General features: G+C 57.9%; 1 protein-coding gene across 1 annotated transcript; it reads left to right on the top strand.

Moving 5' to 3' along the window:
* Positions 1–5631: 5631 nt before the first annotated feature.
* Positions 5632–21661, top strand: LOC121672581 (chondroitin sulfate proteoglycan 4-like). Its single transcript, XM_042045275.1, has 10 exons — positions 5632–5767; positions 7925–8088; positions 9104–12682; positions 12982–13461; positions 13856–14032; positions 16948–17146; positions 17316–17450; positions 17602–17756; positions 18586–18769; positions 18968–21661. The coding sequence occupies exons 1-10, from the start codon at positions 5632–5634 to the stop codon at positions 20863–20865; spliced, it is 7107 nt and encodes a 2368-aa protein (XP_041901209.1). The 3' UTR covers positions 20866–21661.
* Positions 21662–22240: the final 579 nt, after the last annotated feature.

Here is a 22240-nt window from a genome sequence, read left to right as displayed (position 1 = left end):
AAGCCCTGCAGCCCTGGGAGGGGATGTGAGCACCCGCTTCCACACCCCCACAGCCCCCCCGCCAGCCATGCGTCCCCCCCGCGCTACAAATAGAGCAGGCATTTATTTTCTCTATAAACATCACCCCGGCGGGTATTTCTCATGGATGGAAAAGTCAGGGCATAACAGGAGTGGGGAGGGGGAGGCAGGGCAGGGAGGGGGAGCTCTGGAAAGATGGGGGAAGAGGAGAGAGGAGAGCAGAGCTTTCGGCTCTAGAAAGAGGGGGAAATAAGAAAATACTAATTTTCTTTGCACCCAGTTTAGCATGTCAGCCCCAGAGGAGCAAAAAATATCCTCTCTTTCCCCCATCCACACTGCAAACCTCCATCTCTGTCTGCGGAGACACTTTTCTCTGCCTCTCACAGCGGGCAGCATCACCAAAAGCTCATCCTGGCCGTGGTCCTTGGTGCCCTGTGGGGTGCAGGGTGCTGTGGGTGCTGCCTTACGGGCACAACTACAGCTGAATCACCCCAATTTACACATTTTACACCACAGTTGCGCGTTTTAACATCTCTGTTAAAACATTTCCCCATCCCTGAGCACTGGATGCTGCAACTAAGGCAAGCAGGTAGCTTCTGGCAAGGTTTCAACACTCCCGCTCGTGCTCATTCTTCCCCCACAATTTTGGCTGATTACGGCCCCCATCCTGGCACGGCAGGAGCCACTTGACACCAGCGAGCCTGGGAAACATCAGAGCCCGGGCGGCTGGAGACAGCCCCTCTCCAGCGGCGGCTGCCAGGCTGTTTGTTGACATCAGGCGAGGATCTCTCCGGTAACATCAAGCCATTCCAGGCATGTCTGTGAGCATCCCCTGGCCTGGCTCCTCCACTCCCCCCGCCAGCTCCTTCCCCTCACTGGGTCTGGGAAGGAGCTTAGGAACAGGCACTGGCTCTGCTGGGCAGGCAGGGATGGGATTCAGGGATGTGCAGGTGGGATGTGCACCCAGGTGCCCCACTCCCCAATAACCCAGACTCCGGCTCCTCCAGCACGGGGCTGGCTGGGCTTGTCCCCTCGTATGCCACCAAATGCCCTTCTGCAGCTCTGCAAGCTTTCCCTCACTGGCTGGGGAGCAGCTGGGGAAGGGAACACGGTGGGAGCGGATGCCAGGATGTGCAGGGTGGAGCTGGAAAACCTGCCAGCCTGTGAGACAGGGGAAGAGGGCTTGGGAGAGAGAGAAAGAAAGACAAAATAGAACAAAACCCGACTTAGAATGGTTTGGAAACCACGTCCTCTGGGGCTGATACAATATTTCCAGGCCAACTTCTCCTGGCAGCGGGAGCCTGAGTGAGCCTGAGTCACGCTGCAGGGGACAGCACAAAAGCTTCATTGAGCCTCCCGCTTCCCCAAATCCTCCCACTTTCTCCCCCTGCTTCACTTCCCAGGGCAAACACTCCAAACACTGCTTCCAGCTCGGGCTGATTCCCTAAGTCCCTCCGGAGCCATTAAACCACACATCATTAAAAGCTCTTCATCCCTGCTCTTGCTCGTGCCAGGCTTTGGGGGTACTTGCTCCGGGGGTGCATCCCCCCAGCTCTTCCCAAAAGCACCGTGACCCTTGTGGGGGGTTTCAGGATGGCTCCCAGCTCCTTGCCCTCCCCTCCATGGCTCTGCATCTGGCCGAGCAGGAGAGCTCAGGAAATACCATCAGCTTTAGGGCTGTGCTTGAATCATCGTAAAACCATGCTGGATAAGTGATGGAGCTCTGGAGCTCCAGCCAAGCTTCCTGGACCCTGCTTTATGGCCTCCAGCTATCACAGCTCCTAATGCTGCTCCGTTAGGACGGGGAAGGCAGGCAGGAGCAGGCACAGGCGCTGGGCAGGGGGTTGGGGGCTGGCAGGACACGGGAGGGGTACAACCAGCCCCCTCCTAGGCAGCACAGAATTAGCAGGGGGCATGTTTTCATGTTTTCCCCTGACCCCAGAGTCCGTGGGCTGTAAAAAAGCTGTTTTTCCCCAAAGCTGTCAGGCAGGAGACTGGGGAAGGCGAGCGGAGAGCAGCTGGCTGGGGAACGGGGGAGAGGAACTGAATGAATAAACACAGGAGGAGGGGTTCAAAGCAGCCTGGTGCAGCCAGAGGCCACCGGGGTGGGATGGGGGCGAAGCAAAGCACCCCTGGCCAGGACTCTCCTCCCACGCCCAAAACAAGGGTGATGGCACTTCTGGTGGTCGACAGCCCAGTGAAGGTGACCAGACACGGCTTTTCTGGTGGTTTCTTGGGTGCTGCTTTCCAGCAATCTCTGCTGGCCAGCACTCCTGGAAAGCGCCAGCCCCCGGGAGCCCTGCCGTGAGGGAGGGCCAGATGGAGGGTGGGAGGCGAGAACCAGAACAGTCATTCCCATTACCGGGGTTGGAAAAGCACGCACAGCCCTGGCTCAGGATGTGGGAGCAGCAGTCACTGGAATCACTGGGAGTGGGGATAAAAAGAAGAAGTCCTCCTCTGTGCCAGGAGCTATCACAGCAGGGATGGATCTGTGCCCATGACACCCCATCCCATAAATCTGGAGACAGAACCCCAAGCTTTCCTGGGGCAGGCACAAGGGGACTGTGGTGTGATTCCAAGGTCCCCACTGGGTTTGAATGCCTTTGCTGTGGACTAAACCCAGCTCATCTCCATTGCACTGGGATTTCTTTGCTGTGGAGACCCAGATGGGTGCTCAGCTCAGGTCTCAGTGCATATCTGAAGGCAGCCACCCCCCATTTGTCCCCCCGGCATCCCCCCCTCCCAGCAAAGCCCCAGCCAAAGCTGAGGGCCACTGTGTTTGCCTTAACCTCCTCGCAAGCTGCTCATTTCCTTCCCCAGCCATAAATAAAACCACACCGTAAAACGAAGGGAATGTGGAACATAATGAAGCCTTTCTCCAAAAGCCCATTGGATCCCTTCCTCCCGTGGCCCCTCCACCCCGTGTGGGGACAGGGGCCCAGCCCAGCCCCAGCTCCGGGGGGCTGCAGGTCCCATTGGGCATCACAGAGCCAGGCTGGGGACAAGGAAGCCTGAGCCCCGGGACCACCCACGGCGCTGGCAGGAGGCTGGTCCTGCCCACCCTGCCTGCGCTGGGAGTGGGACGGGAGCCTTATGCACACGCTTCGGGGGGAGCAGGAGGGGATCAAGCTGCTGAGCAGCATCTCCAGGGCTGGGCAGCTGCCCCCGAGCCCCTCCAGTGTTTGCATCCCCCTGAACCCCTCTGATGTTCACATCGCCCCAGCTCCTCTGGTGGTGGCATTCCCCTGAATCCCTCCAGTATTTTTATCCCCTGGACCCCTCCCACATTCACATCCCCCTGAATCCCTCCAGTGTTCACATCCCCCAGCCCCTCGGCGTTTGCACAGCGGGTGGGTGCAGCACAATGGGGCTGGCAACGGGTGACCTCACTACCTTAAAAGTTATTTAAATAAAAAAAGCCAACGACAAACAACTCAGAGGGCCTCAAAACCAACTCCTGAGGCTGTGGAGAAGGAATGCAGCAGGCTGCCCTTGGGGCGGCCCAGCAGCACCCCAGCACCAGGCACAGCGCCGGCACAGGGGCCGCTTGTTGGCACAGGGAGGCGGGCAGGAAGGAGGGCAGCCGGCGGGCTGGGCTGCACCCGTGGCCGCACAAGCCCGGAGCTGTTCGGGCAACAAGGAGCTTTCACTCCCCGGCTGTTTTTCCACCGTTGGAAAACCGGTGCGGCCGGGGTGGGAAGCGACGGCAAACACAGGGAGTCTTTCAGGGGGGCGCGTGTGTCTGCACGGGGCTCTCCTGGCACCCGCTCCGGTCATTAAAGAGCTGCTTTAATGAATTCCAGTCCCCTCCCTGCAAACACAGCCGGCCACCGGCCCTGGCCCCCACCTGCCTCACCGCAGGCTGAATGGAGCCTTGTTGAGCACCCAGCCCCTCCCCGGCTCCACACCCTTATCCCCAGGCAGGGTTTGCGCCGCTCCTTCCTCCTCAGCCTCAGCATCCTCCTGTGGCCAGAGCAACGGGAGACCCTGCAGCCTCTCAGGGATGCGGTTGTACGCCAGACACTCCGATGCACCTCTTCCTGCACACCCAAAATGCAGCTGGCTGTCCTGCGGTAGGGCTGGGGATGCCCCACGCTGGGGTAGGAGCCTTCGGGCAGGGCAGCATCCACCCACCAGCCCACATGCCCTCCCACACACCCAGGAGACGTCTCCCTGCTCCGAAAACCCTTCGTGTCCAATGCCGGTTCTCTCTGAGCTGAGCTTTCCGAGTGCTTCCCTTTGCCTGGGCCTGGAGTTGGCTCCTTCATCCTCCTACGTGCTGGGAAGGAGGTGGGAGAAGTTTTTGTGCTGAGATGTATGTTAAAACACAGAGGAGAGCCCAAAATGGCCTTCCTGAGCCCCAAGCACACCGAGAGCCCCCAGTCCAGAGCCCCCTGAGTGGATGGGGATCCCCCCAGGCTTTGCTCTCCCAGCCTGTAAAATTTCTGAACACCAAAAATCAGCAACTGGAGAGGCCAAACCAGCCGTGTTTTCAGCTGGACGAGCAGGGGAAGAGGGCCAAGGCGTTCCGGAGCCGGCGCGTGGCCGGCGGCTGGGGCGGGTGCCGGGGCAGTGCCGGCTCGCACAGAGCCCTTGCTTGTTTGCCGGCCCCAGGAGCAGCCGAGCACACCCGGGGCCTCGCTCCCAGACCCTTCCTTAGAGTGTTTGGCTCATCTCCTTGTTTTTTTCAATGCAAAAAAAAAACCCCAAACCCAAGTGACACTGCAGTCTATAATCTGCTGGCTGCTGGCTGGCTGCTTGGAAACTGTGACGGAGGCTCCTCTCGCCTCGTCAACGCCTTTCAATCAGCTTGGCAAGGCACGGATGGTGATTTCCTGTGGGATGCAGCAAGCTGGGAATGTCAGTCGTTTTTATCCGGGGGCAAGTGGGACATCCGGGGTGTCCACTCCAAGCCATGGCCAGGACATGGGGACCTTTGGTCCCCGTGGCAGGAGAGGAGGGGCCACCTCAGGCATCTGCATCCAGAGATGAGGGGCACAACACCCCTACGGTATGATCATGACATCCTTAAATCACTTGAGATAAGTGCTTTTGGGGCATGGGAACTCATCCTCATGGGGTGATCCCAGGATGTTCACCTGAACCTGCCCACAGATGGGAATGGGTGCCTGGAAGTCCCTGCTTGCTCCAAGGGATGGACCAGGACCTCCAAGGGATGTCCTTTGGAGGCTCCTCCAGAGAAAAATGCATTTGAAAAAAACAAAAAAAAAGAATCCATGTTTTCTGTGTCTTTTCCAAAGTAGAGGGCAAGGAAGAGGGGAGATGGAGGTGAGAAGCTGCAGGTCCCTTGCAAAAGTGAAATGTCACAGGCCGAGTGGCATTCACATCCTGGCTGGGCTGATGACGGAGGAGGAGAGTGGCCCTGAAATAAAGCAGCAATTTGGGAAGACAAACAGCAGTAACTCACATTGCTTTTCTGCTGGAGAAAAATCCCAGCACCTCCTGGATCTGGGCAAGGGTTCTTCCTCCTCCCCAACAAACAGCACCACTCCCCTAGGCATCTGCACCTATGGGAGCTTTTTATTAGTAGTAATTTATGAGAGAAGAAGGAAAACATTTCTGGCAGCTCTGGGAGATTGAAGGCAGGACAAAATGTGCTGGCTGCAGGCGCTGGTGCCCCTTGGCACACTGGAAAACAAGCCGGTCTTGCTGGAGCAGCCCCAAACCATCATCCCCAGCACCCACAGCGAGACACTGCCCAGCCCCTGGGCTGGCATGGGAGCCGCTGGTGGGTCCAGCCCAGCCAAGCTTTCCCTCCCCGTGAGAGCAGCCGCTCAGTACCCATCTGAAAAACACATTTTTTGAATTAGGGGAAGCCGCTAAAATGTAGCAAAATCCCAGTGGGAGCTGGAGCATGGAGCACGCACAGGGAACCTCGACTGAAGCCAGCACATAACGTACGTGGATGTCTCCAGGAACCACATGTGCACACACGTGTGCCTGTGGTTGTGCAAGGAGGGACAGGAAAACTCCCTTTTCCACTGTGCCATGTCACTCCTGCTCACCAAGCCCCAGGACAAGGCGGTGCTGAGAGCCCCAGCACCCACCACCTTTGTCCACTGGGCAAGGCTGGTTTTGCTGGGACCATGGGAAGGAGGGAGCAGGTCAGGGAAGGACAGAGCCCTGCAAAGAACAGCACAGCTCCTCTGAGTCACTGGCTGGGCTGAAGAGGACAAGGAAGCCAAAGTGCCCCATGCCAGCAGCAGGCACAAGGGCCAGGGAATGAGCAGGCACCCTGACAGCCTTGCCCTGGGCTGGGCAAAGTGCTTGCTGTTACAGCAAAGGCCAGATATTTCCATGGTGCCATTTCCTCCCTGTCCAGAACGGGTGGGGTGATGGTCCTTGCAACACCCATGTCATCCTCCCAGACCGCAGGGGAAAACTGAGGCACTTTTTTCTGCTGCCAGTGGCAGGAAATTATTTTTTGTGGTGTCCTGGATGAGGAGGTCTCCCCATTCCCAAAGGGCTCAGAAGAGCATTCCCCATGCAGGGCACTGCAGGGCTCAGCTCTGAAGAAAATGTGAAAAGCTAAAACAGAGTGCTCCAACTCTGTCCCTCCCAGGCCAATCTTTGCCATCACTTCTACAGATGGTCCCCTTCCAAATGCCTCAGTGACTCTGGCTGTCTTGCTGGGTTGGGTTTTCACTTGCTGCACCACCCTGTGAACAAAGCCTGCATTGCCCGTTCCCATCCTGGTCATCCCCACAGAAATTTGGGCAAGAGGAAAATGCAACCAGGGAAGCAGTTGTAAGAGCAGATGTGGGTGTTTATACCCAGACCTTGCTGTGCAGAAGATTGGTTTCACCCCATCATCCAATGTCCACCCCTGCCTCCTCCAAAAGAGATCAGGGGCTGGGACCCTGAAAGCCAAATTCCTATGCTTGTTTGCCCATGGCACCTCAGCAAGACAGATCTGGGACCCCAAACCCAAGTGTAGGTTGGCAACTGGGTGGATCTGATAAGTGCTCTAGTAAAGCATAACAGGAAAACTTCACACATATAAACTCCAGCAGAGCCTGTGACTACACATGGACTGAAAATGTCCATTTCCCCCCATCCCTGACATATCCTCCTCAGACATTTCCAGCTTACAGGGCTGGAGTGTTTATGCTTAAGCACAGAGTTTTGCCACAGGCTGAGCTGGAGCCAAGCAGGATGGATGGCTGCACACCCCAGCCACACACATTTAACATGTGTGAGATGCACATGCATGCATTGAGTCAGCTAAAAACGAAAAGTGCTCTAAAATTAAGCCTCACTGCTCCCTGTACTCTTAATCCTGTCCTCTCCCACCACTGCCCTGTTGATACAGTCTGTCATTTCATGACCACATGCCACTGAGCTGAGTCCTCCAGGGCTGATGTCTGCTGAGTGTTGAACATGTTCCAGCTGCATCTCCAGGCACCCACTTTGAGCCGAGGTTTCCATACGCTCTCACATCCACATATGGATCACTGGCACTCAGGTTTATTCCTCCCGCACTGAGAAGAAATACAATTTCTTTAATCAGAAGGTGGGGAGGCCATGGCACAGGTTGTCCAGAGAAACTGTGGCTGCCCCATCCCTGGAAGTGTTCAAGGCCAGGTTGGACAGGGCTTGGAGTGACCTGATCTAGTGGAAAATGTCCCTGACTGTAGCAGGGAGCTTGGACTAGATGAGCTTTAAGGTTCCTTCTGACCCAAACCCTTCTAGGATACCTCTAGGAAAATCAGCAGAACAGACTCCCCCAAGGGTCTTTTTAGGCTGCTGGGCTTCAGCAACCTGTCAGATGGCAAACAAGGGAAGGGCTGATGGGCTTGAGAGGCTCCATAATCACAGCAACCACCCAGATGGGGCTCACAGGAGGTGTCCTTCCCTGCCTGACCTTTCTCCCTTTTCTTCCCAGCCTCTTTCTTTGGCGACAGCTTCGTGGAGATGCCGCTGGCAGATGCCTCGCGCACGGTGCGGCTTCACCTGCAGCTGTTCACCAGCCAGGGGAATGGGCTGCTCTTCCTGGCTGCCGGCCAGCCCGACCACCTCCTGCTCCAGCTGCAAGCTGGCCGCCTGCAGGTCAGCATCCCGGCACCCCGATCCTCTCCCTGCACTGGGGTCTCTGTGTCATGGCTTCATCCAGTGTAAGGATACCCAGCTGCCAGGACCCCTGACAGGGAAAGCCAAGAGTACAAGAGGAGAGTGGACACAGTCTTGGATGATTTGGTTAAATACAGAGAAACAGGCTCCATCTGGGGAAGCTCCCCACCCACTGCCTGGGTGATGCTGGGGGTGGTCATGGGGACACCCAGACACTGGCACCCTGTGTACATTGCGTGGTCAGACACGGTGCACAGCACCCTCAAGTGTGAGGAAGTGAGACAAGAGGATCCAGGGAAAGAAGGGATCTCCCTTATCCCGGCTGGAACATGGGAAGCAATCAAGACAGAGGAATAAAATCCCTGTTGTGGTTATGGTGCTGGCATCCACCATGAAGGAAAAGAGCAGGGAGCATCCGAGGCACATATCCTGCCTCTCTTGCAGCCTGGGCTGGGCTACCAACCACATTAAACCAAAGCAGAAGAGCAAGCGAGACGCTGGCCAGAGGTGTCCCTAATGCAGACCATGTGTCCCACCAGCTAACCCTCTACTTAGACAGGCTCCAGGCTGCTGCCCACGAGGAGCAAAGCCTGCTATTTCCCCTGCCAGTTCCCAGGGAAAGGGCTGGAAGCAGCCCAGGTTGCAAGGATGGAGGGCAGTGGGCAAGACAGCGCAGGGAAGGAGGAGCCAGCATCTGGCAGGGCTGCTCTGTGAGGGGAGAGGAGAAGCCCAGCTGTGGGACCGGGAGATGGAGGACCCCAGCCCTGAGACTGGGGTTTGCTGAGAATGAGTGAAAAAGGAGAGAAATTCGGAGAGCAGGACAAAGAGGGCAGGTCCATGGGGAGGATGAAGGAGGAGCACATCCAGAGGTGGAGGAGTGAACTGAGGGACCAAAACCCTTGAGAGCACCTGGGTGTGGGTCCATGTTCAGCAGGTATTTCTGGAAGATGGAGAGGTTTCACTCAAGCTGAGGACTTTGTGTCTTTCCCTGCAGGCCAGGCTGCAGCTGGGCTCGGAGGAGGTGACCTTGCAGTCCCCAGCAGGGCTGCAGCTCAATAACCTGGCAGTGCACAATGTGGAGCTGCTGGTGGAAGATGGCAGGATGACGCTGACCATCGATGGCCTCTTCAACAGCTCCGCAGACATCGCAGGGCCAGAAAGGGAGCTGGACATCCAGCATGGCCTCTATGCTGGTGGGACAGGCAGCCTGGACCTGCCATATCTTGCTGAGGCCAGCCCTCCCTTCAGGGGTTGCCTTCACTTGGTGACATTCAACGGCCTGGATGTTCTCTCCCGTCTGTCTGCTGATGGCAGCTCCAAGACCTTCCACCACGTCCAGGAAGGGTGCAGCACACAGTTCTCTGCAGAGCCTGATGACCCATTCGGGTTCCCAGGGCCACACTCCTACATTGCTTTCCCCACGTGGGATGCAAGGCAGGAAGCGACCATCGAGTTTGTGATAACGACGAGCATCACCCAGGCACCCCTCATCTACCACGCAGGGCTGGAGAATGACTTCTTCTACTTGGAGATCTCCAATGGGCGCCTGCGAGGGTTTGTGGAGAAGGGGAACGGCGTCATCGTCCTGCACAACAATGTCTTCATCAGCGACGAGCAGCAGCACTACGTCAAAGTCCACACGGACATCCACAAGTTTGAGATACTAATAGATTACTATGCTTCATCCACATCCAACCGGGGCATCAACAACTACCTGGACCTTCAGGGAAACCTCTTCATTGGTGGTATGGATGACAAAGCTTTGCAAAGGCTGAGGGAACACCATCTTTCTTTCATCTCATTGTGGACCATGACCAACCACTCGTTTGTTGGCTGCTTGGAGGACCTGCGGATAAACCTGCAGAGGAGGAGCCTGCAGGACGCCGTCATCACAAAGGACATCACAGCAGGCTGTGGGAAGCAGGACCACTACTGGGACTATGAGGAGGTGTATGAGCAGGATGAGGCATCCACCTCTCCACCTCCGAATGTCTTTTCGGGAGCACCAGGCCTGGTGGTGGAACCGTGCCGGCCTGACAGCAGCTTCCCACCCGCCTTTGCCAACATCAGCAGGCTGCTGCATGTCAGCCCCCTCATTGTCTCTGAAGGGGGCATGGCCTACCTGGAGTGGAAACACGCCCAACCAACGGTAGATTTGAGCCTGGCCAACATCCGTCAGTCCCAAATCCTCTTCAGCATCACTAATGACCCCAGGCATGGCCAGCTGGAGCTGGACATTCCCGGGTCCAGGAGCAGAAGGAAGTTCACCTTGTTAGACATTGTGAATCGCAAAGTCAGATACATCCACGATGGCTCCGAGGGGCCCATGGACCAGCTGATGCTGGAAGTGACAGTGACCACCCAGCAAGGGGTCCCAGAGTGCCTGCGGCAGGGGCAGGTGTACCTGCTGCCCATCATGATCAACCCCGTCAACGATGCCCCACAGGTGATCTTTCCCCATGGGAACCACATGACAATCCTGAAGCACACACGGAAACACCTGACCACCGACATCCTGCAGGTCCTGGATGATGATTCATCCTGCGATGGCCTTGAATTCCAGCTGCATGGTCAGCAGATGGAGGAGGGTTATGTGGAGTTAGACTTCCACCCTGGAGTGCCCATTGAGGAGTTCTCCTGCAGAGACCTGGAAGCTGGCAGCGTAGTCTATGTGCACCAGGGTGGGACAAACCTACAGCTCACCTTGCAGGTGAGTGATGGCACAGTCCCAAGCCCCATTGCCACCCTGAGGATCCTCGCCATTGATCCTGACATCCGGCTGCTCAATAACACCGGCCTCTTCCTCTCCCAAGGAGGGGCCGCACGCATCACCACAGCCAACCTGTCAGTTGAGACAAACGCTGTGGAACAACGGGTCTCCATCCTATATGTCCTCACGGAGCCCCTGAAGTATGGTGAGGTCCAGAAGCAAGGGAGCATGGGAGGGGAATGGAAAAAAGTCGAGTCCTTCCACCAACAAGACCTGGAGCAAGGGCGCATCCAGTATTTTAGCACAGACGCAGAGCACCGGCTGGAAGATAGCGTGGAGGAGGTGAGATTCAAAGTCCAAGTGGGGCAGAAGCTCTTGCCAAACAACACCTTCCTCATAAGGATTAAAAGAGCCACCATTAAGATGAGGACCATGGCTCCCCTCCAGATGAAGAATAAGCGGCACAGAAATATCACCAGCAAGGAGCTGGAGGCAATGTTGGAAGATCCAAATTCTGCCCCAGTTCCCTTCCACTACATGATCATCCAGGCTCCCAAAAAGGGAAACCTGGAGCTGCTTGGCAACAGGCTGACCGAAGGCTTTGGATTTACTGAAGAGGACCTGCAGGGAAACCGCCTGAGCTACAGCGTGACCATCAGGAACTCCCAGCAAGCTGAGGACTTCTTCCAGTTCCGCGTCCACGCTGGTGAGCAGCACTCACCCGTCTATACCTACAGAATCAGCATTGGTGGGGACCCTGATGCACCAACATTGACCAACGTGCTCCTGACCGTGCCAGAAGGTGGACAGGCCGTCATCTCCAAGGATCACTTGTTTGTGCAGAGTGTGAACAGCATGGACTATGTCTACGAGGTGATTGAGGGGCCAGCACATGGGAGGCTGGCCTGGGCTGCATCCCATGGCTGGGCCTCCAGAGAGGAGATCACGGAGTTCACCAATGACGACATCCTCCAGCGCCGGTTGCTGTACCAGCACGATGACTCCGAGACACTGGAGGATGACATCCCCTTTGTAGCCATCAGGCAGGGTGAGGGCAGCGCCGAGCCTGAGGCCGAGGAGGTGAGGGGCGTTTTCAGGGTCTCCATCCAACCCGTCAATGACCACAGCCCTGTCCGGGCAGTGAACAGAGTCTTCAACGTGGTGCGCAATGGGCAGCACCTGCTGACCACTGACGACATTGCCTTCACTGACAAGGACTCCGGCTTCTCCGATGCGCAGCTGGTGCTGGCCAGGAAGGACATCTTATTTGGCAGCATTGTGTCTGTCGATGACAGAAGCCACCAGGTCTATCGATTCACACAGGATGACTTGAGGAAGAAGAAGATCCTCTTTGTCCATTCTGGGGCTGACCGGGGCTGGATCCAGCTACAGGTCTCAGATGGCCTCCACCAAACCACAGCCCTCCTGGAAGTGCAGGCATCAGACCCCTACATCAAAATAGTCAACAACACCGGTCTGGTCATCCACCAGGGCACCCGAGGGAGCATTGACTCCTCTGTCCTCAGCCTGGAGACCAACATGGACATCAGGTCAGATGAAGAGATACGGTTCCTGATAACCACCCCCCCAAGGTGGGGGACCGTCATGAGAGGGGAGCAGCCGGTCATGGCCTTCTCCCAGAGGGACCTGCTGGCAGGAGAGATCTCCTACCACCACAACGGGAGCAGGAACACTCGGGATGAGCTCCAGTTCACTGTAGAAGCAAATGAGGTGGCAGTGGAGGACACACTGGCCATCAGTGTGTTCTTGGACACCCATCCCAGCCCCTTGAGCATAGTCAACCACAAGGAGATCTATGTTTTCCAGGGGGAAGCAGCTGGGATCAAGGAGGAGGACTTACTGGTGAGTATCCCCTTCTCCAGTCATTCCTCATGCCTGCATGACTTCCCTGGCCACGGAACCAGAATGGCCACCCATGGGACTCCATTTTGCTCCCACCTGCTCAAAGCCAAGGCCTGGTGTTCTTGTCAGGCTTTGCGCAGGGCACAGAGGGCTTCAGGCATGGCCTCAGTAAGGTGTTTCTTGCAGTTCATCCCGCAGCAAAGCTTTGAGGGATTGATTGCACAGCAGGTGGGCTGTGGGGCAGCCCAGCCTCAGTTACCAGCCCTCCCACTCATGCCTCGTCTCCCCCACACTCCCAGGTGACCCACGAAGAGATCCCTTCCCAAGACATAGTCTACCTGGTGAGCAGCCCCCCAGCCTCCGGCTTCCTGGCAATGCTTCAGCACAACCAGGATGTGAACGAGCAGCCCAGCCTGGACCCCATCCAGTCCTTCACCCAGGAGGACATCAACAGTGGCAGAGTCCTCTACCTCCACTCCAAGCCCAACGAGGAGCGTGACCAGTTTGTCCTGGACATCACAGCCCGCAGTGCAGACCCTCTGGAGGGGGTGGTGGTCAGCCTGGTTGTGCTCCCCATCACTGTCCCCTTGGATGTCCACAACATCACGGTGCCAGGAGGTGGCTCTGCTACCCTCTCCTCGGGCATCCTCCGCATTTCCAACGCCTACTACCCGGCTCTCGGCATGGAGTTCAGGGTGCTCGAGCCCCCCCGGTTCGGCACCCTCCTGAGCAGCCAGCGGCCTGAGCAGGGTGGGCTGCACAGCTTCACCTGGAGCGAGGTATAGCACCCACGGGCACCCACCTGCCCACCATGCTGCTTTCCCGAGGGTTTGGGGAGAGCCCAGGGGTGGTCTCCAGCCCCCAGCCACACTGGGAGGTCGGGGAGGGCTGCAGGAGTCTTCTCCCTGTCAGAAGGGATGGAAGCATTTGGGGTGATGGGTTTGCTCTGCAGCTCGTGGGGATACAGGGTGGGGATGCAGGCAGAGCGCCCCTGCTGGGCTCCAGGTCTGCTTTCCAGAGATCCCACTCCCGTCCTGTGGATACACCCCGCAGGGTTGCCCCTGAGGTAGTGGTGGGTTGCCATCATCCTCCCAGGGTGGCTCAGGGTCCCCTCCCCAGAGGGGCCGGCGGCCTGTGTCCTCCATGGAGGATCACCTGGCCCTTGCCCCGCAGGTGGAGAGCCAGCAGATCCAGTACAGGCAGGACGGTCCCCGATCCCTCACCGACAGTTTCACCATCCTGGCCAACGCCTCCGAGGTATCCCGACAGAGCCAGCCCGGGACCCTCTTCATCACCATCTTGCCCCGCAGCACCAAGGGGCCGCGGCTGAAGGTCAACGCCGGTTTGCAGGTAAGGGTGGGACGCCACGGGGAGGGGCGGCCAGCCCAGCGTGGGGACCCCCTTGCTCTCCTGGTAACTCGCCTCGGGGAGCTGGGGCTCGGCAGAGCCGGGCTGCCGCCCAGAGGCGGGCCATGGGGAATGGGGAAAGGAGGAAGGTTTTCCCGACGGGGCGAGGCTCTGGAGGAGGCGGAGAGCGAGCTGTCCTCGCCCCCCAGCCCGTCCCGCCCCGCCGCTGATGCGGGGATCGGCCGCGAGGTGGGAGCATCGCCCCGCGGTCCCAGCGCGGCGAGCGCTGCCACGGCGGCAGCAGCGCCTCCGCAGCCCCTGCTCGCGGGATAATCCCTGGCAGCTCCAAGAGCATCCTGCCCACGTTTCACCAACACAGGCTGGAATTACTCAGTCATCTGGGCAGCTTTCACACCTCTCTTTACGTCCATCCCAGAAAACGGCAGAAGGGAAGAGGTCTCACCTGCTGCCGAACTCCCACCTTCTGCTTCCAACACCTTCCTGTCCCATTTGGGGTCACTAATGCAAAATTCCAGCAAAGAATTTACTGGAAAACATGGAAGCAGAGTCATCCCCACCACCTCCCTGCACCTACTTTCACTATCCCAGGATTTCCCAGGCTAGCAGCTGGAAAGCAACCAGCTGCGTGAGGATCATCACACAGTTGCCTTGGCAAGGGTTCTGGGAGCCTGGGCTCTGGAGGAGATGCCCAAGGGGAAGGGGCTGCCCTGCCTAGCCCCAGAGACAGCCATTTTGAAGGATACCAGAAAAGTTTGGGAGGGACCCTCAGCCCCAGCTCTGTGCCTGCCCCAGTTTTCCCCCTCCAGGCCAGGAAGCTTCCCAGCAAATTTCGTAGATCTACCTTACCTGGGCCAAAATTCAGGGAGAAATTTACCCCTCAGCTGCTGGCCCCATGCCAGCCCCTTTTCCCCACTCCAGACACCCAGCATAAGCATGGCCTTCCCTTCCTCCCTCCCAGCCATCATGCTAAGAATAAGGGTGAAAATACAGAAAAACCTCCTAAAAATAAACTCTGAGGCAGCAATTTGTCCGCCTTTCCATGGGAATGCCTTTGCACCCTGGGAAGAGTAACCACAGCTGCCCAGAGGAGCTCTGGAGCTGGGAAAGGCTTCCTTCCCCCAACGGGAATGATGGGAGAGGCCCAGCCCTGCTGTGTTTGTGCTCTGATGAGGGATGACTTCAGTGTTTAAAGGTCAGGCCAGGCCCAGGAGAGGGATTGCACAAAGGTTTCCAGGGATGCCGAGTCCTTGCAGGGCTGGGAGACAACAGGATGGGTCTAGACCCCAAAATGGAGCCCCTTGGGAAGGAGCAGCAGTTTTTGGGCTGGATCTGAAGGGAGGATGGCTGAATGCCACCAAGAGAGAGGCTTCCACTGCCGCCCCAGAGCACACGGCCACGCTCCAGGCACCATTCCGCCACCTCCCCTCATGCTCTCCCCGAGAGCAGAGGCGACACGGAGGCTGAGCAAACACAATAAGCCGAGCAGGCGAGCGCAGGAGCCAGGCGGAAGGCTTTAATAATTCAGGGAGGACAGGGAGCATGGAGAAGTGGGTCAGCTCCCGCAGCGCGGGCTCTGGGCAGGGAGCAAAGCTACTCCAGCCACTCTGACTGTCCCTTCCCAGTGGACAGCGATGCCCTGGGGCTGCCTGTTCCCCCTGCTTTGCCCACAGGGAGTTTTCTTTGGCTCCAAGCCCCCAGTGTGATTGCAGTTCCAACTGCTGTGGGTGCTGGGGGGAGGAAGCAGCCCAAAAAACTCAGTGTGTGTGCACAGTGAAGCTCCTGTCCCGGCTGTGTGTCCAGCAGCACTTCCGCCACTCTGCCTCTCCAAAGCTGTGTTTTCCAGCCTGCCTCTGCCATCCCGTGGGGACTGCTGAGGGATTTAAGTTCTCTGTCGGCACCCACACCCACTCAAGCAATGTTTTGGGTTAGGCCAGCTGAAAACAGCAGGAAAGAGCTCATCCAGCAGAGCACCTCCTCCAGCGCCTGCCTGGGTGTTGTCTTGCAGATTCCCAAGATGCAGATTTCCAAGAGCCCAGCCTCATGATGCTGTGGGATGCAGCACCTCCCACCCCCCCAACCCACGTGAGCCATGGCACGGCTCCATTCATGCACCCCATGATTTCAAGCCATCTGGAGGGCAAAGGGCAGCTCTGGGCTGTGTGGGCAGAACCTGTTCGGCAGCACAAGATTCATCCCCGTGGTCTGCCAAGATCGAGATACAGCACAGGGTTACGAGCTGGGAAAATTATTGCCTCCAGCTGGAGATGGGACATGCCAGGGCTTTGGAAGGACAATGTTCCCAGGGGAGGGTAGGCACCACTGGATGGGAGGAAGTGGTCCTGGGAAGTTCCACAGTGTCTCTGAACTCGGCCACATACTTGTCATTCCTGGAGGGTTTGCTGGGACAGCGGGCCTTGCTGCGGCCTTGTGAGGGGGCGGTGGGATGGGAACTGGGACGGGAGCAGGAGCAAGGAGGAACACCCAGTAAGGGAGAGACAGGGCTGCTTGTGGTCATTGTGTACCCAGCAGCAGCTTGTGCACCCCACTAAAACCCCTTCCCCTGCAAAGCAAGGTCTCAAAGGCACAGCCCCTGCCCCAGGGCACCATGCCCTCTTCCACTTCCAGGAACTGGGGAAACTGAGGCACCCTTGCCCTCCAGCACGTGCAGTGCAGAGGCACAGACCCAGCTGTGTGGCACGTGCTGGCAAACACGGCAGTGGTGATGCAGGGCTGGGAAGAGGCCAGATGATGGAGGCATCACCCGGGACGCAGACAAGGCGCCCTTGTTGGGCTGGGATGTGCTCTGGCACCCAGCAGAGTGGTCTGAGCTGGGACAGGAAAAAGGGAGAGGTGCCAGGGGTATCCCAGGGGAATTACAGCCTCTCCCTATCCCCCAGCTGCGGGAAGGTGCCACGGCTGTTCTCAGCCCCCACATCCTGAGTGCTGAGGACGAGGACACCCCAGCGGAAGACGTGACCTATTCCATCCAGCCCCCAGCCAACGGGAAGGTTGTGCTGAGGTCAGCGCCCAACGCTGAGGTCCAGAGGTTCACTCAGGCCCAGATAGACAACGGCCTCATCCTCTTCGTGCACCAAGGTAGGGCAGGACTGCGGTGCCCCAGGCCCCTGCACCACCCCAGCCTGATGGGGACACTGTGCCACCACAAGGGATGCTAACCTCATCCCTGGGCCAAAACCCTGACAGGTTAATGGGGAGCTGCATCTCCTCTGTCCCCCACAAATGCCCAGGTTTGTGCTTTCCACAGGACCCCTGGATGGCGGCTTCGCCTTTGATCTGTGGGATGGCGAGAACCTCTCTCCTGGGCACTTCTTCCTTGTCAGGGCCCAGAGAGAGCCCGTCATCAGCCTGGCCAGGAAGCAGAGCCTCACTGTCTGCCCAGGTGGGTACCAGCACGTTCCCCATTCTCCCAGTTCCAATGGGGCCCCCTTGGATCTCCTACCCTTGCCCAACGCTACTGAGATGCCCATGGCAGAGGCTGCAGGTGGGTGGCAAGGTGACCAGTTGAAATCCATACTGGATGTGTTTTCCAGGTGCCCTGCAGCCCATCACCAGCCAGAACCTGCAGGCAGTGAGCAACAGCCCCACCAGCTCCACCACTCTGTACTACAGCATCGAGCAAGCCCCACGCCTGGGCAGGCTGACCACCTCACAGGGGGAGGAAATCAGGAACTTCACCCAAGCCCAGGTGAGATTTCAACTCCTCCAGATCCTCAGAACCCCAAGCACAGCCCTTCATTGCCCCCCACCACAGCATGGGGGTCCCAGTCTGACCCCACTGCCACCACAGGCACCTGACCCCAGGCAGGAGGCAATGCAAGGCTCCAGCCGTGCCGTGATTTTCCCAGCTCTGCCAACAGCTGCTTAGAGGGATTAAAAGCTGCTGCCCCAGCCTTGGATTTAGCACTGGGGGAGGTTGAGGGAGCTATAATCCCTTTCCCTAGGCCATCTCCTTGCTGCAAAGCCAGCCAGCCTGGCTGCTGCTGAAGGGAAAAGCCAAGCATGATTTTTTCACCCTTGCTCTGAAAAAACGCTTCTCCTGTGGGGCCAAATTTTGCAGGGCCCAGCAAGGGTCTTATTTTATTCCATCACTCAGAAACACATAGGTTTACCCTCCCTGGAAGCTCCTCTGTGCTATCCTCACCCTTGGAGGATGCTGAGCAAGCTCAACCCTTCCTCTGAGCCTCAGTTCCCCTAATTGCTGGGAGAAACATCACAGAGTCACAGAATGGTTTGGGTTGGAAGGGACATTAAAGGTCACCTTGTTCCCCCCTGCATGGACAGGGACACCTTCCACTAGACCAGGCTGCTCCAAGCCCTGTCCAACCTGGCCTTGGACACTTCCAGGGATGGGGGAGCCACAACTTCACATCCTGGTAAAGAAACACCATGAGCTCTCCATGGTGACTACCGTGCCATGGCTAGTGAAAATCCCCATTTCTTACCTAATTAGAGCTTGGTTGCTCCATCTCAGAGTCAAGATAGGAACTGATCAAGGATTTCTTTTTAATTTTCAGGTGGACAGCAAGCTGATTTTCTACCAGCATGAGATGCCAGACAAGCCCTTCTGGCTGGCCCAAGATGCCATCCGCTTCCGTGTGGTCACTCCCACGACCATCTCAGATTCCTTCATCCTCCTTGTCCTGATCTCCTTCGAGGAAAAGTGTCCCCAGCGCTTGACTCAGCTTTGGAAAAATGCAGGTAAGTGCAGGATGGAGAAGCATGGGACAAAACAGCTTTTCAGGAGGGCTTGTTGGTCTGAAGAAGACACCACTGTGTTGTTTTCCATGGCTGATATATTACATCAGACAACTAAAACTGCATCCGATTCCTTCTTCCATCATCACATCAAGCTCTCACCAACTTTCCCAAGTTGATTCTTATCCCTTTTCTTGCCAGGTCTGCAGCTCACAAGGGCTCAGCAGGCTGAGATTGACACCTTGGTGTTGGATGCCTCCAACCTCCTGAGCCAAATCCTGGTCCCTGAGAGGGCTGGATATGATGTTGTCTTCCTGGTGACGGAGCCACCAGCTCATGGGCAGCTCTTGGTGGCTGATGTGCCTCTAGAACAGTCACGGCCATTTTTCCTGCAGTCAGACCTGGCAGCGAGGCGTTTGGTGTACGCCCATGGTGGGGACAGCATCTCCAAAGACCATTTCAGTTTTAAGGCTTGGCTCCAGCCCCGGGAACAGCGGTCTGTCCGTCCTCCACAGGATGGGGTGGTCATCTCTGAAGCGTTCAACATAACAGTGACCAGCAGCACCAAATCACCACGGGTGGTGAAGCGGCAAGAAGTGCTGCAGGTCCCACCAGGCTCCGTGGTCACCTTGTCACAGGAGTACCTGGCCGTGGCAGACCCACTGGTGTCCCCACAGGACATGGTGTACAGCATCCTCCAGAGACCCCTCGCTGGCCACCTGGCCAGCGCACACAACCCACGGGAGCCCATCAGCCGCTTCACCCAGGCAGATGTCAATGCTGGCCGTGTGGTGTTTGTTGCCACTGGGAGCCGTGCCCCAGGGTCCTTAGCCCTGAGGCTCTCCAGTGGCCACCACCCACCCATCCAGACCTCTCTGGAGATCGAGGTGCTGCCTGCCCTGAGCACCACTGCCAGCCCGGCACTGCTGGAGGTGCCCCAAGACCTGAACAGGGCCCCCGTGTCGCACCATAACCTGCTTGGTGCCGCACCACGAGGGGCAGGTAATGTCCTGTACAGGATCACCAGGGACCCCAGGTTTGGACAGCTGCAAGTCAACCAAAAGCCATCACGGGGCTTCTCACAGAAGCAGCTGGATCGCAGGGAGGTGACGTTCACCTTCAGTGACCTCACGTCGCCCGAGGACGACTTCCAGTTCGTCGCCATATCGCGGGCAGGAAACAGGACCGGGGTGGTGAACGTGACTGTCCGTGCTGCGGTGAAGATCCGGCCGGGCAGCCTGTGGCCCCGAGGCACCACAGCCCTCCTGGACACCAGTGTCCTTGATGCCAGTGAGCTGGCCAACCACACCAAGAGCGTCCCAGTCTTCAAGGTCCGCAGGGCGCCCTGTGCCAGCCGTCTTGTGAGGGTATCCAGGGACCCAGGACAACTCACCTCCCCGATCGAAACCTTCAGCCAGAGCGAGCTGGAGCAAGGGCTGGTGGGGCTGGAGGTGCTGGATGCTGGGGACACCCAACAACCCCTGCAGTGGGACAGCTTTGTCTTTGAGCTGGTGGCTGCCGGCGTGCCACCAGCACTGGCATCCCTGGAGTACAGCACTGAGCCCTACAACGCCTCAAAATCCTATGGTGTCACCCTGCTCACGGTCCCGCTGGCAGCCTCACCCCCAGTGCCGCACGGCACGGCACGGAGCAGCCCCAATGCCAGCGAGCTGGGCATGCCCCCCACTGCCTGGCTGGTCCCCAGCGCCACCACTAGCCCCAGCCCCGGGGCAGGGGGCACCTTCCTCAGCTTCATTGAGGCCAACATGTTCAGCATCATCATCCCCATTTGCCTCATTTTGCTCCTGCTGGCCCTCATCTTGCCCCTGCTCTTCTACCTGCACAAGCGCAACAAGACGGGGAAGCACCACGTCCAGGGCGCTCCCACCGCCAAGGCCAAGAACGGGGCCGTGCCAGACCACGAGACCTTCCGGAGGACAGACCCCAGCATCCCCCTAACGACTGTCACCACCCTGGAGGGCAAGGGCACGGGCCCCCCGCCCCCGGGCACGGGCTCTGGGGCACCGCCAGACCCCGAGCTCCTCCAGTACTGCCGGACTTCCAACCCCCCACTGAAAAACAACCAGTACTGGGTGTGAAGAGCTCAGGTGAGGTGGCACGAGACCACCTGGGCATCCAGCCCCTCCTGCAGCACCACCAGCCACCTCCTCCTGGCTCTCCTTCTCCTCCCTGGGAGCTGGCATCCCACAGATGCAGGAGGTCCCTGGGGATACAGGGGCTGCTACTCCAGCCCACCTTGTAGCCCCGCATCTCCTTTGGGCAGGGGAGGGGGGCACTGCATAAGCAACTGGGGACAGGCAAAATTCCTGAGCATCGCTGGGAATCGCTGACTTTGGGTGCTCATTTGGGCCACCTGATGGAGGCCACAGCGCTGGGGGGGACCTGATGACGCTGGTCCCCACAGAGCCACCCAGGCTGGTCCAGTGGTGGCTCCTCTGAAGGCAGCACTGTCACCACAGGGGTGCTTTTCACAGCTCTTGGTAAGAGAGGAAGGATGAGAAGCAGCTTGTGCTGAGTCAAGCTGGGGATGAAGCTGCCCAAATCCCCCAGGGCTAGGCAGGCTGAGACACTGGAGCAGAGGCTTGGAAAATACTCTGTGACCAATGCCAGGGGAATTTAGGAGTCCCCACCCACTTGGAAAAATACCCGCCTCGCTCTTTCTCTACTTGCCTTGAGCTGCATGAAGTCAATTGCACCGAGCCCTGGGGGGATTGCACAACAGGTAGGATGCCCTTGGCAGGGAGGGATGGCTGGAGCTCACCTGGGCAGTGTGAAACCGGCGAGGAGAGCAGAGAAGCGGAGCCAGCATGGTTTTCCACTGTATACTCCAGTATGGCAGAAGTAAACAGAATAAAGTGCCTTTTCCGAGGTGCATCACTGTTTTCCTATGCTGTCTCCCTTGCCAGGCCTGTTTTAAGCTGCTGAGCGACATTTGGAGGTAATGGACCATATTCTAGGCTCTTGCTCAAATTTTCCCCAGCCTGGAGTCCTAAAAACTTAAATAGAAACGGTCTGAGGGAGGGCAGAGGAAAAACTGAGCGCTGAGCTCAGGATGAGACCCAACAATAATACCCTGCGCTGCTCCAGCTGGGAATCTCATCACAGGGCACATCCTGCTCACACACATCTGATGGGAAGCTCACATGAGCCCCCAGCCACCACGGGGGACCACTTGCACCCCTCTCACCCCAGATAAAATCCACCAAACAAGGACCCTGTGTGGTCCCACTCCAAGGCTGCAGCAGAGCTGGGATGTTTGCCTGGATCATGCCAGCAGATTTCCTGGCTGGGTTTATGGTGCCAAACTTTGCTGAGCAGCAAATCACACCTGCCCTGCTTCAGCTGGTGCTGGCACATCCCATGGGCACCCAGAGCCATCAGGGTGAAGGCAGGCACCCCATGTCCCCCAGCCCCACAGGACAGGGCACAGTGGAAACCTGGCACCTCCGAACC

This window comes from Corvus kubaryi, unplaced genomic scaffold (assembly GCF_017639235.1).
Source record: "Corvus kubaryi isolate FWS band 111438036 unplaced genomic scaffold, C.kubaryi_AGA036_p1.0 62820, whole genome shotgun sequence".
NCBI classification, from domain to species: Eukaryota; Metazoa; Chordata; class Aves; order Passeriformes; family Corvidae; genus Corvus; species Corvus kubaryi.
The sequence above is the reverse complement of the archived record's forward strand: the minus strand, read 5'-3'. Positions and strand labels throughout refer to the sequence as shown.